This window comes from Pseudophryne corroboree, chromosome 3 (genome assembly GCF_028390025.1).
Source record: "Pseudophryne corroboree isolate aPseCor3 chromosome 3, aPseCor3.hap2, whole genome shotgun sequence".
Taxonomy (NCBI): domain Eukaryota; kingdom Metazoa; phylum Chordata; class Amphibia; order Anura; family Myobatrachidae; genus Pseudophryne; species Pseudophryne corroboree.
Window position 1 is genome coordinate 619,309,230 of NC_086446.1, and position 13,495 is coordinate 619,322,724.

At 48.1% G+C, this 13,495-nt stretch overlaps 1 protein-coding gene across 4 annotated transcripts in view; it reads right to left on the bottom strand.

The window, feature by feature from the left end:
- Positions 1–13,495, bottom strand: part of TNKS2 (tankyrase 2) — a 204,688-nt gene that overhangs the window by 74,865 nt on the left and 116,328 nt on the right. For all 4 annotated transcript variants that reach the window (XM_063961657.1, XM_063961655.1, XM_063961658.1 and 1 more), the window contains one exon: positions 9,074–9,152. In XM_063961657.1, the coding sequence (XP_063817727.1) occupies positions 9,074–9,152 (79 nt within the window). The remainder of the gene's footprint in view (positions 1–9,073; positions 9,153–13,495) is intronic.

The window sequence follows — 13,495 nt, forward strand, 5'->3', positions numbered from 1 at the left end:
CGCCAGTGACAACCGGAACCACTATCGGCGAATTGATACGAAATGCCGAATCCACCTCAGGCAAGAATGTCTAGCGAGTTCTGAGCTCAGCTTTCTCCTCATGAAACACCAGAGGAGGACTCTAACAGGATAAGGCCAATAATTCCAAAACATGCCTTGTAGAGGCCAAGGCCAACCACATGATATCCTTCCACGTCAAATACTCCATGTCCACCCTGTGGAAAGGTTCAAATCAATCCAATTGGAGAAATGTCAGAACCAAAATGAGAACCCACGGCGCCGTGGGAGGCACAAAGGGTGGTCGAATATGAAGGACACCCTTCATGAACGTCTGGACTACTGAGAGAACAGCCATTTTTTTTTTTCGATGAAGAAAAGGACAAGGCTGAGATCTGAACTGTTATGGAGCCTAAACATAGGCCCAACACAACAGCCTGCAGGAAGTGCAAGAAACGTCCCAGACAAAAATCCACCGCAGAATACTGTCGACCCTTACACCGAGAGACACATATCTCCCATATGCGATGGTAATGTTTCGACGCAACCATCTGCCCAGCCTGGATCATAGTCTGGATAACCTTGCCCAGAATCTCTTTCCTGGCAAAAAACTCCCAATCAACTTCCATTCCATTAAACGTAGCCATGGTAAGTCTGGATAGACTAACGACCCTCGTGTAAGAAGATCACCCTGAACTGGCAGAGGCCAGGAGCCTTCAAATGACAATGCCAGGAGGTCTACATACCGGGCTCTGCGGGGCCAGTCTGGAGCAATCAGAATTGCCTGAACTCTTTTCTATTGAGTCCTTCGAGAACTCTGGGAAGTAGAGGAATTGGAGGGAACAAATACAGCAACTGGTAAATCCACGGCGTCATCAGAGCGTCCACTGCTGCGGCCTGTGGATCCCTCATCCTGGATCAGGAATGCAGAAGCTTTTTGGTGAGCTGAGTAGTCCCACAGATTAAATATCTGCTGAAAACTTGCGGGCGGAGGCCCCATTCTCCCGGGTGCAGACCGTGTCTGCTGAGGAAGTCTGCTTCCGAATTGTCTACTCCTGGAATGGGTATGACGGAAATTGCCTTGGCATTCCGCCCAGCCCAGAGGAGTATCTTGGACATCTGTCTCATTGCAGCTCTGCTGTTAGGACCTTCTTGTCGGGTCAAGTACGTCACAGTCAGTGGATTTCCGACCGTACATATATGGCCGATACTAACTGATAGAAGAGGCCTGCAGAAGGGCATTGTAAATCGCCCTGAGTTCCAGAACATGTATTGGTAGGGAGGCCTCTTGATCCAACCACCTACCGTGGAACCGAGCCCCTTGGGTCCCTGCACCCTAACCTCAGAGGCTCGTAACAGTTGTCAACAGAATCCAAACATGAATTTTGAAGTGTGGCACCCCCTACCAGGTGGGAGATCTGCAACCACCATAAGAGGGAAATCTTGGTTTTTGATGAAAGGCATATTATCTTGCGCATGTGCAGATGTGGCCCTGACCATTTGGCCAGCAGATCCAGCTGAAATGGTCGTGCATCGCTCGTAGGAGGCCACTATCTTTTCCAGTAGGCGTACGCAAAGATGTACTGATTTTGTTCGGCTTCAGAATGGAACAAACCATCGTCTGAATTGCCTGTGACTTGTCCATAGGAAGGAACACTTTTTGAGACACCGTGTCCAGAATCATTACCAGAAGCCTCTGCGTAGGTTCTAGGCGGGATTTCTGCAGATTGAGAATCCACCCATGATCCGTGAGAAGTCGTATTGTATGGCTGATGCTTTCCATTAACTGTACTCTGGACAGAGCAGTTATGATGAGTTCGTCCAAGTATGGAACGATATTCTCTCCCTGCTTGCTGAATTGTAGCGACAGCTCTGCCATCACCCCTGTGAACACCCTCGGTGTCGATGAGAGACCGAAAGGCAAGGCCTAGACCTGGTAATGACTGTCCTGCAGCCAACCTGAGGTAATCCTGATGAGGTGGCCATTTTGGGATATGAAGATATGCATCCTTGATATCCAGAAATACCAGGAATTCCCCTTCTTCCAGACCTGAGACCACCACTCTCAGAGACTACATCTGAAGTGGGAACACTCGGAAGAACGGGTTCAGTGATTTGAGGTTGAAGATCGGCCGTATCGAACAGTCTGGTTTCGGTACCACAAACAGGCTGGAATAACCCGTTTTGAAGTTGAGGCGGAACTGGAACAATGACCTGCGTCCGTAACAGTGTTTGTATGTCTTCTGCAAGGTTACTCTTGTTTCGTGTGAAACTGGTAAGCCTGACCTGAAGAATCTGTGAGGTGGGAACGTTTGTAACTCTAACCTGTAGCACCTGGAAGAGTAGGTCTTTCACCCAGGAGTCCTGGCCAAAATGTGAAAGAAATATTTGAGGCGAGCTACCACCTGTAAGGCCCCTAGAATCTGGGGCCAACCGTCATGCTGATGGCATGGCAGAGGCTGAGTCTGAGCATTGCTCATGTGAACCAGTGGCCGCTAGTTTGTGAGGTATACATCTGGGTCCTCTAGCGACGTTGGAGGTACCTCTGGCCTTGCCCTTAAATCTGGCAACCTGGATGGACTGTAGAGTGGGGCCTGGGTAAGCACGTCCAGCCGGTGGAGCTGCAGACGGGACATAGGTGGACTTACCAGCCGTAGCATGCGGAATTCACTTGTTCAGTTAATCACCGAACAAAGCCTCCCCCGTAAAGGGAAGGCTCTCTACACCTCTCTTGGAATCAGCGCCTGCTGTCCACCGAGGCAGCCATAACACTCTGCGCGCTGACACCGCCAAAGCCGCTGAGCGTGCATTGATCAGGCCTATATACTAGAACGCTACACACATAAAATATGCAGAATACTGTACATGTTGCAGGAGTGTGATAATCTCATGTCAAAACCTTCAGTATATTACCCGTCCATTTAACAATGATCCTTTTAATCATACACACGCAATTACGGGTCTCTGAGCAACTCCCACTGCTGTGCAAATGGATTTGAGAGTAGTCTCAATTTTATGATCAGCAGGGTCTTTTAACCACTTAACTGACGCTCCGAAATTGTCGGGGGGGTTTTATGAGTGAATTAGGTGAAGAACATGAATTTAACCCTATCCCAAATGATTTTAGTTAAAAAAAATATATATATATATTTTTTTTTGGGGGGGGGGGGGATTTTTAAAAAATATTTTTCCCTCAAACATCGATCAAGAACATCGCAACCATCGGAACATTGCGGCTTTCATTTTGAAAGCCGGGACAGCCTGCAGGTATACAGGGGTGTTTTGGGGGTGGCTTGGAAGGGTTCAGTTACACTCCCCAGCGGCTGCCATTGTCTGCAGCCGCTGGAGGGGGGGGGGGGGGATCCTCCAGTGATCGGCAGCACGGCAGACACACGGAGAGAGTGCAGGGAGGCAGAGGGGCCTTTCCGGTCCCTCTGACAGCAGCAGAGGAGGAAAGTTTATCTTCCCTGCCGCTAACACTCTCTATCTGACTGGTCGCATCCCGTGCGACCAGGTCAGATAGAGCACTTGCTGGTGTGGTCGCATCTGATGCGACCATGCCAGGCAAGTGGTTAAAGGAGATAGCTCCAGGTACAGGCAGCAACATCTAAAGTGACAGCCAGGGCATTAAAGTATCCACTGCAGGTGGATTTTTCCACACCTTTCTATCCTCAGGGGGAAAAGGAAAGGACGTCAGCAAACTCATAGGGATCTGAAATTTCATGTCAGGATTAACCCACATTACTTTAAAGAGTGTTTAATTCTTTTGAGATAGGAAAGTAGCAGGAGATTTTGTTTTTACATTAAAAAAAACAATACTTTTTCTGTGTGTCTCCTGATCAGGGATATTCAGGGCATCTCCAATAGTGTATATAAGAGCTTCCACTACCTGAGACAGTACCGACCCCCATATCTACATCCACCTCCCCCTCTTCCAGATCTGGCATCTCGTCATCCGAAACAGACTAGAACCTGGGGTAATGTACTTTTTGTGAAAAAAAGTATAGGGGGCCGAGAGGCTGGTGTGTGGTCTGAATTCTTAAATATAAAATCAGTCATAGACTTCTTTTAACTCTTGCCTCTCCTGCCTGGCAGTAGCCAGTTTAGATATCCATCAATCAAAAAAGATTTTGCACCTATTTAACACACAGTGCGCTAAAGAAATAGTGATATTAATACATCCCTTTTAGAGGAAATACAGAGGATTTCACATTCCGGATCCTTCTTCTGATGGTGAATGTCCGGTGAGGTGGCCAAATCGGAATGTGGAGGTAAGCATCCTTGATATCCAGGGATACCACAAAACTCTCACTCCTCCAGACATGAAATCACTGCTCTGAGAGACTCTATTCTGAATTTGAACACCCTCAGGTAAGAGTTCAACGATTTCAAGTTCAAAAGTGGTCTGACCGAACATCCGGTTTCGGTACCACGAAAAGATTTTAATAATAACCCTTGTTTTGCATATGAGGTGGAACTGGGACAATGACCTGTGATTTTTCCAATTTTAGGATGGCTTCCTGTAGGATAGCTCTGTCTATCAGCAAAGCTGGCAAGCCTGAGTTGAAGAATCGGTGAGGCGGGAGTTTTGAAACTCCAGTCTGTACCCCTAGGACAATATCCTGTACCCAGGGATCCAGGCAGGATGACACCCAGACGTGGCTGAAACGTCTGAGTCTCGCACCCACCAGCCCGTCCTCCAGGCTTTGAGGTCCACCATCATGCAGAGGATCTTGAGGAACCAGAAGCAGTTCTCTGGTCCTGGGAGCCTGCGGGTGCAGGCTTTTTTGGATTTTGCCTGACTTACCACTTTCTTTAGAGTTGAAGGCTTGGGATTTTTTAGTCTTAGCGGTCCGAAAGGACTGCTGCACAGCTGAAGTAAACGGTTTCTTCATAGAAGGAGTAGCAGAGGGAAGGAAAGGTGACTTACCCATGGTTGCCGTGGAAATCCACGCGTCCCCAAATAGAGCCTGACCTGTGTAGGGTAGGTACTCCACACTTCTCCTGGATTCCGCGTCTGCAGACCATTGGCGTTGCCAGAGTTCCATGCGAGCTTATACCGACATGGAGGATATACGTGCACTCAGCGTACCCATGTAAGTCGTGGAGTCCACCATGAACCCCGCAGAATCCTTTAAAAACAATTCAGTGTCACTTCTATCCATTGCATCCAAATCCTCTAGTAATGTGCCTGACCACCTTACTATGGCTTTAGAAATCCATGCACAGGCAATAGTGGGCCTTAAGGCCACTCCTGAAGCAGTGTATATGGATTTGAGCGTAGTGTCAATCTGACGATCAGCTGGTTCTTTCAAAGCGGTAGAACCAGGGACAGGTAAAACCACCTTTTTAGACAGTCTGGAGACAGATGCGTCAACAATTGGTGGGTTTTCCCATTTTTTCCTATCTTTCTCACGGAAGGGAAAAGCAGCCAGAACTCTTTTTGGGATCTGGAATTTTTTCTCCGGGTTCCCAGGATTTTTCAAATATAGCGTTTAATTCTTTAGATGCAGGAAAGGTTAGCGGGACTTTCTTATTATCAGTGAAGTAGGCCTCCTCAACCTGCTCAGGTTAGTGTCATTAATGTTTAACACATCTCTAATGGCCTCAATCATGAGCTGCACCCCCTTTGCAAGGGATGCCGCCCCCCTCAGCACGTCCCCATCACCGTCTGTAGTAACAGAATCGGTATCCGTGTCAACTTGCATAATTTGGGCAAGTGCACGTTTCTGTGGGAACATGCTAGGGGATTTTGCAGGAATAGGGACAGAGCCTGACCAAACTGCCATAGACTTCAACACCTGAGTTTCAGTCTCAGTATTAGCTACCCTAGTAGAGATCTGAGAGATCATTCTTTTGATAGAAGTTAACCACTCAGTTTCAACAATAGGGATCGGAGACAAAGCATTACAATCCTGTGTACATGGAATGGATCCCTCCTGAGAGGAAACATCTTCTGCAGCATATGACACAGAGTCCCTCGACATGGCTATGTGAGATAGTAAACACACACACAGGGAAATGTCAGACACAGTTTTCCCCCCCAAGTATGCCCACACAGAGACACAGAGCCAACCCACACACAGCGCTTTTTAAAGGTAGAACTAATTAAACTACCAGCGCTGTCTGTGTACCTTAGTAGACTACACATACTTTACACAGCCTCCCCCTCCCTTCCACAACCACCTGGTACCGTACAAGATAGCTGGAGTTGACCTGGAGGGACAGCTCTCCCTGTCAGCGCCTCTGCAGGCAGGAAAATGTCGCTGAACGCTGTTGGGTCCGCTCTGAGGAGAAGCTCCGCCCCCTTTCATGGCGCTGCTTCCCGCTCTCCTGTAGTTTACACTAGCCTGAGGCATTGTGCTGGCAGCGATCCTGGGAGCCTGACAGGCTTGCTAGACAGTGTAGGTGCTGGCTCAGGGCGCCCCACCATGTACCGCTGAGCCCCGGAGCACAGGTAGTACTGCGCTCCCTACCCTGTTGCTGCCATCTTCACACAGGCTCCCCGCTTGCCAAGGGGGGCGGTGACTAACTCGCCACTGAAGTCTTCTGGCTCTGTAAGGGGGTGGCGGCATGCTGCTGGGGTGAGCGATCCCCTGTGGCGGCAAACGTTCGATCCCCTCAGGAGCTCAGTCAGCGGAGATAGTGGCTCATACCCCTCAGGGTGGACAATACTCCACCCCCTTAGTCCCTCGACTAAGCCTCCCTGTGCCTAAACTCTTAAAAAAAAAACCTAAAAGAACTCCTATGGAGCTCCCCTAGCTGTGACCGGCTCCTCCAGGCACATTTTCTAAACTGAGTCTGGTAGGAGGGGCATAGAGGGAGGAGCCAGCCCACATTCTTAAACTCTTAAAGTGCCAGTGGCTCCTAGTGGACCCGTCTATACCCCATGGTACTAATGTGGACCCCAGCAGCCTCTAGAACGTAAGAGAAATTAAAGTTTTTAACGAAAACACACTGGAGCTCCAGAGAATGCACACGGCTGCTTGGGCACATTTCTCTAAACTGAGTCTGCAGGAGGGGCATAGAGGGAGGAGCCAGCACACTCTGAAGAAATTTAAAGTGCCAAGGCTCCAATGGACCCCATCTATACCCCATGATATCGAGACCATCACAGTATCCCCTAAGACGTTAGAGAAATAACAGATATTAGTGTATCCTTTTAGGCTTCTGGTGAGCAGGTATGCCTGTAATAGATGCTAGCTTAAGGTGGGTACACACTAATAGATATATCTGCAGATCAATTGATCTGCAGATATATCTATAGGCGGATCCGTCAGTGTGTTGTGCGTACACACTGCCCAATCCGTCGTGACTGATGTCACGAACTGGGCGGGCATTAATATGCGCCCTCCCAGTTGAGCAGTCAATCACCACCGGCTGGTGCAGGGAGTGTACGGGCGGGTGGCTGACCGACAATACTCAGAACGATACACCAATATATCTATAGATACATTGGTCATAGTGAGTGCTGCAGGGCTGACGTGATATGTCTGTGAATGGCGGCGTTCACAGACATATCGTTGGGACACACTGGCCGATGGACCAGCGATATATTGGCTATTCAATAGTGTTCTAGTGTGTACGCACATTTACTGCTTACATAAGACCCGAGTAACAGTACAGAGTTTTAATATCTAGCCTAATTAATTTATCAAAGAGTCAACTCTTATTTTGTTAACTGTAAAATTTGGAGATAATTTCCAACACCAACTGTAAAATAAAAATAAATTAAAAAAAGGCATTTCACATTAAGTCAAATGTATGCTAACATCTTTATTGCAACTGGGACCTCGAGGATACACAGAAGAATGGAGCACTGAAAGACTCTCAAATAATTGAAGCTTCAGACAGAAAATAGGAGCGCCAAAGAAAAAGTGGCTGTGCAGTCAGGTCCTGCCCCGAGGCCAAACTTTTGGTAAGCGAATAAATACTTTGGTGCCTCCCCTAAGTACTGAAAAAATTAAGGGAGCATGGTTTCATGAGAAAAGCCCAGTTGTAGTGCCCTATACACATTATGCCCACCATTGTAGTGCCCCATACACATTATGTCCACCATTGTAGTGCCCATACACATTCATTTATGGCCATTTATTACCCGATACGTCCCCTGTGTTGATATGCCTCCTGTGTAGCGCCTGCCTGGAGAATCGCAGAACAGGCAGTGGTGTTGGTGCTGCTGCGCCCGGCACTACAGTACTGTGAAGAATCTCAAAATAAACTACAGCTCCCAGCAGCCCTTGCTGTCTATGCATAAAACCGGCCCTATGTGCAGCATACGGGAGGAGGAGCCTGTGCTGATACAGGCATTAACGCTTTGGTGTCCAGGCTCCTTCAGCTCCACCTATACCCACTGTTCCAATATCCTCCATGGATGAATGAGAAAAGAGAGAGTGCAAACTCTTAATCATCTTTTCTTCAAATACAATGGGCACTCTGGCTTCTTCAGTTTCAGAGACTTGGGTTCCCCTCTTATAATCGTAACATTGTACCCCTAAACCTGGCAGCTTCCAGACTAGATTACCCCCACTGTATCCCTCAGCCTGGCAGTCTACAGACTGAATGGTATCGAAATCCTGGCAAGCACCATCCCAATGGTCAGTTTGCAAACAGCAGCATCCCGACGTATGCCAGTGAGAATTTTAACAACAACAACCCCCCGCAGACTAATCCTACGTGACCCCACCACACAGCCTAACCCTCCCCCTAGTGCCTAACCCCAGTATTTACCGTTATTCTGACTGTTGGGATCCTGACCGGATCCCCTCAAGACTAAATTACCTACACTGCATCTCTCAGCGTAGTCGTCTCCAGACTAGATTCATCATTAAGCTAGTGGTACTAATTTTGAGCAATCCACCATAAAGACACATGCTGGCATCCAAAATAACAACATTAACCTCCATCTGAGAAACTGCTGATAAATGAAATAGCACAGCTTATGTAAAAAAGCATGATGAGTTGGTACTGCAAACAGCAAAAGCAAATTATTAATTGCGCCTATACATCAGAGTAAAGGAACAGAACATTCCCCTAATAACAGCAGTGTAATATTATGTTCAAGCAGAAATCCTACCTTGGCCTCATGCTTCACCAAAACCTCCACAACATCATTATGTCCTTTCCCTGATGCGATATGGAGTGGTGTCAAAAAGCTTTTGAGTAAAAAATTAAAATAAACATCAGTTAAACATACAGCTTTCAGCCCCTTGCCTGGTATAATCGTATGGCTTGGTGCTGGGGTGCAAGATATATTCCACAGTTTGTTTGGCTGGGTAGTGGTGGTGTAGAGAGAGAGAGAGAGAGATAGAGAATAAGAATTTACTTACCGATAATTCTATTTCTCGGAGTCCGTAGTGGATGCTGGGGTTCCTGAAAGGACCATGGGGAATAGCGGCTCCGCAGGAGACAGGGCACAAAAAGTAAAGCTTTAGGATCAGGTGGTGTGCACTGGCTCCTCCCCCTATGACCCTCCTCCAAGCCTCAGTTAGGATACTGTGCCCGGACGAGCGTACACAATAAGGAAGGATTTTGAATCCCGGGTAAGACTCATACCAGCCACACCAATCACACTGTACAACCTGTGATCTGAACCCAGTTAACAGTATGATAACAGCGGAGCCTCTGAAAAGATGGCTCACAACAATAATAACCCGATTTTTGTAACTATGTACAAGTAATGCAGATAATCCGCACTTGGGATGGGCGCCCAGCATCCACTACGGACTCCGAGAAATAGAATTATCGGTAAGTAAATTCTTATTTTCTCTATCGTCCTAGTGGATGCTGGGGTTCCTGAAAGGACCATGGGGATTATACCAAAGCTCCCAAACGGGCGGGAGAGTGCGGATGACTCTGCAGCACCGAATGAGAGAACTCCAGGTCCTCCTTAGCCAGGGTATCAAATTTGTAGGATTTTACAAACGTGTTTGCCCCTGACTAAATAGCCGCTCGGCAAAGTTGTAAAGCCGAGACCACTCGGGCAGCCGCCCAAGATGAGCCCACCTTCCTTGTGGAATGGGCATTTACATATTTTGGCTGTGGCAGGCCTGCCACAGAATGTGCAAGCTGAATTGTATTACACATCCAACTAGCAATAGTCTGCTTAGAAGCAAGAGCACCCAGTTTGTTGGGTGCATACAGGATAACAGCAAGTCAGTTTTCCTGACTCCAGCCGTCCTGGAACCTATACTTTCAGGGCCCTGACAACATCCAGCAACTTGGAGTCCTCCAAGTCCCTAGTAGGCGCAAGGCACCACAATAAGCTGGTTCAGGTGAAACACTGACACCACCTTAGGGAGAGAACTGGGGACGAGTCCGCAGCTCTGCCCTGTCCGAATGGACAAACAGATATGGGCTTTTTTGAGAAAACCCCCACCAATTTGACACTCGCCTGGCCCAGGCCAGGGCCAAGAGCATGGTCACTTTTCATGTGAGATGCTTCAAATCCACAGATTTGACTGGTTTTAAACCAATGTGATTTGAGGAATCCCAGAACTACGTTGAGATCCCACAGTGCCACTGGAGGCACAAAAGGGGGTTGTATATGCAGTACTCCCTTGACAAACTTCTGGACTTCAGGAACTGAAGCCAATTCTTTCTGGAAGAAAATCGACAGGGCCGAAATTTGAACCTTAATGGGCCCCAATTTGAGGCCCATAGACACTCCTGTTTGCAGGAAATGCAGGAATCGACCGAGTTGAAATTTCTTCGTGGGGCCTTCCTGGCCTCACACCACGCAACATATTTTCGCCACATGTGGTGATAATGTTGTGCGGTCACCTCCTTCCTGGCTTTGACCAGGGTAGGAATGACCTCTTCCGGAATGCCTTTTTCCCTTAGGATCCGGCGTTCCACCGCCATGCCGTCAAACGCAGCTGCGGTAAGTCTTGGAACAGACATGGTACTTGCTGAAGCAAGTCCCTTCTTAGCGGCAGAGGCCATAAGTCCTCTGTGAGCATCTCTTGAAGTTCCGGGTACCAAGTCCTTCTTGGCCAATCCGGAGCCATGAGTATAGTTCTTACTCCTCTACGTCTTATAATTCTCAGTACCTTAGGTATGAGAAGCAGAGGAGGGAACACATACACCGACTGGTACACCCACGGTGTTACCGGTACACCCACGGTGTTACCAGAACGTCCACAGCTATTGCCTGAGGGTCTCTTGACCTGGCGCAATACCTGTCCCGTTTTTTGTTCAGACGGGACGCCATCATGTCCACCTTTGGTATTTCCCAACGGTTCACCATCATGTGGAAAAACTTCCCGATGAAGTTTCCACTCTCCCGGGTGGAGGTCGTGCCTGCTGAGGAAGTCTGCTTCCCAGTTTCCACTCCCGGAATGAAACACTGCTGACAGTGCTATCACATGATTTTCCGCCCAGCGAAAAGTCCTTGCAGTTTTTGCCATTGCCCTCCTGCTTCTTGTGCCGCCCTGTCTGTTTACGTGGGCGACTGCCGTGATGTTTTTCCCACTGGATCAATACCGGCTGACCTTGAAGCAGAGGTCTTGCTAAGCTTAGAGCATTATAAATTTACCCTTAGCTCCAGTATATTTATGTGGAGAAAAGTCTCCAGACTTGATCACACTCCCTGGAAATTTTTTCCTTGTGTGACTGCTCCCCAGCCTCTCGGGCTGGCCTCCGTGGTCACCAGCATCCAATCCTGAATGCCGAATCTGCGGCCCTCTAGAAGATGAGCACTCTGTAACCACCACAGGAGAGACACCCTTGTCCTTGGATATAGGGTTATCCGCTGATGCATCTGAAGATGCGATCCGGACCATTTGTCCAGCAGATCCCACTGAAAAGTTCTTGCGTGAAATCTGCCGAATGGAATTGCTTCGTAGGAAGCCACCATTTTTACCAGGACCCTTGTGCAATGATGCACTGACACTTTTCCTGGTTTTAGAAGGTTCTTGACTAGCTCGGATAACTCCCTGGCTTTCTCATCCGGGAGAAACACCTTTTTCTGGACTGTGTCCAGAATCATCCCTAGGCACAGCAGACGTGTCGTCAGGATCAGCTGCGATTTTGGAATATTTAGAATCCATCCGTGCTGTTGTAGCAGTATCCGAGATAGTGCTACTCCGACCTCCAACTGTTCCCTGGACTTTGCCCTTATCAGGAGATCGTCCAAGTAAGGGGTAATTAAGACGCCTTTTCTTCGAAGAAGAATCATCATTTCGGCCATTACCTTGGTAAAGACCCGGGGTGCCGTGGACAATCCAAACGGCAGCGTCTGAAACTGACAGTGACAGTTCTATACCACGAACCTGAGGTACCCTTAGTGAGAAGGGCAAATTTGGGACATGGAGGTAAGCATCCCTGATGTCCCGGGACACTATATAGTCCCCTTCTTCCTGTTCGTTATCACTGCTCTGAGTGACTCCATCTTGATTTGAACCTTTGTAAGGGTTCAAATTTTTTTAGATTTAGAATAGGTCTCACCTAGCCTTCTGGCTTCAGTACCACAATATAGTGTGGAATAATACCCCTTTCCTTGTTGTAGGAGGGGTAATTTGATTATCACCTGCTGGGAATACAGCTTGTGAATTTTTTCCCATACTGCCTCCTTGTCGGAGGGATACCTTGGTAAAGCAGACTTCAGGAGCCTGCGAGGGGGAAACGTTTCGACATTCCAATCTGTACCCCTGGGATACTACTTGTAGGATCCAGGGGTCCTGTACGGTCCCAGCGTCATGCTGAGAGCTTGGCAGAAGCGGTGGAAGGCTTCTGTTCCTGGGAATGGGCTGCCTGCTGCAGTCTTCTTCCCTTTCCTCTATCCCTGGGCAAATATGACTCTTATAGGGACGAAAGGACTGAGGCTGAAAAGACGGTGTCTTTTTCTGCAGAGATGTGACTTAGGGTAAAAACGGTGGATTTTCCAGCAGTTGCCGTGGCCACCAGGTCCGATGGACCGACCCCAAATAACTCCTCTTCCTTTATACGGCAATACACCTTTGTGCCGTTTGGAATCTGCATCACCTGACCACTGTCGTGTCCATAACATCTTCTGGCAGATATGGACATCGCACTTACTCTTGATGCCAGAGTGCAAATATCCCTCTGTGCATCTCGCATATATAGAAATGCATTATTTAAATGCTCTATAGTCAATAAAATACTGTCCCTGTCAAGGGTATCAATATTTTTAGTCAGGGAATCCGACCAAGCCACCCCAGCTCTGCACATCCAGGCTGAGGCGATCGCTGGTCGCAGTATAACACCAGTATGTGTGTATATACTTTTATATGATATTTTCCAGCCTCCTGTCAGCTGGCTCCTTGAGGACGGCCCTATCTATAGACGGTACCGCCACTTGTTTTGATAAGCGTGTGAGCGCCTTATCCACCCTAAGGGGTGTTTCCCAACGCGCCCTAACTTCTGGCGGGAAAGGGTATACCGCCAATAATTTTCTATCGGGGGGAACCCACGCATCATCACACACTTCATTTAATTTATCTGATTCAGGAAAAACTACAGGTAGTTTTTTCACATC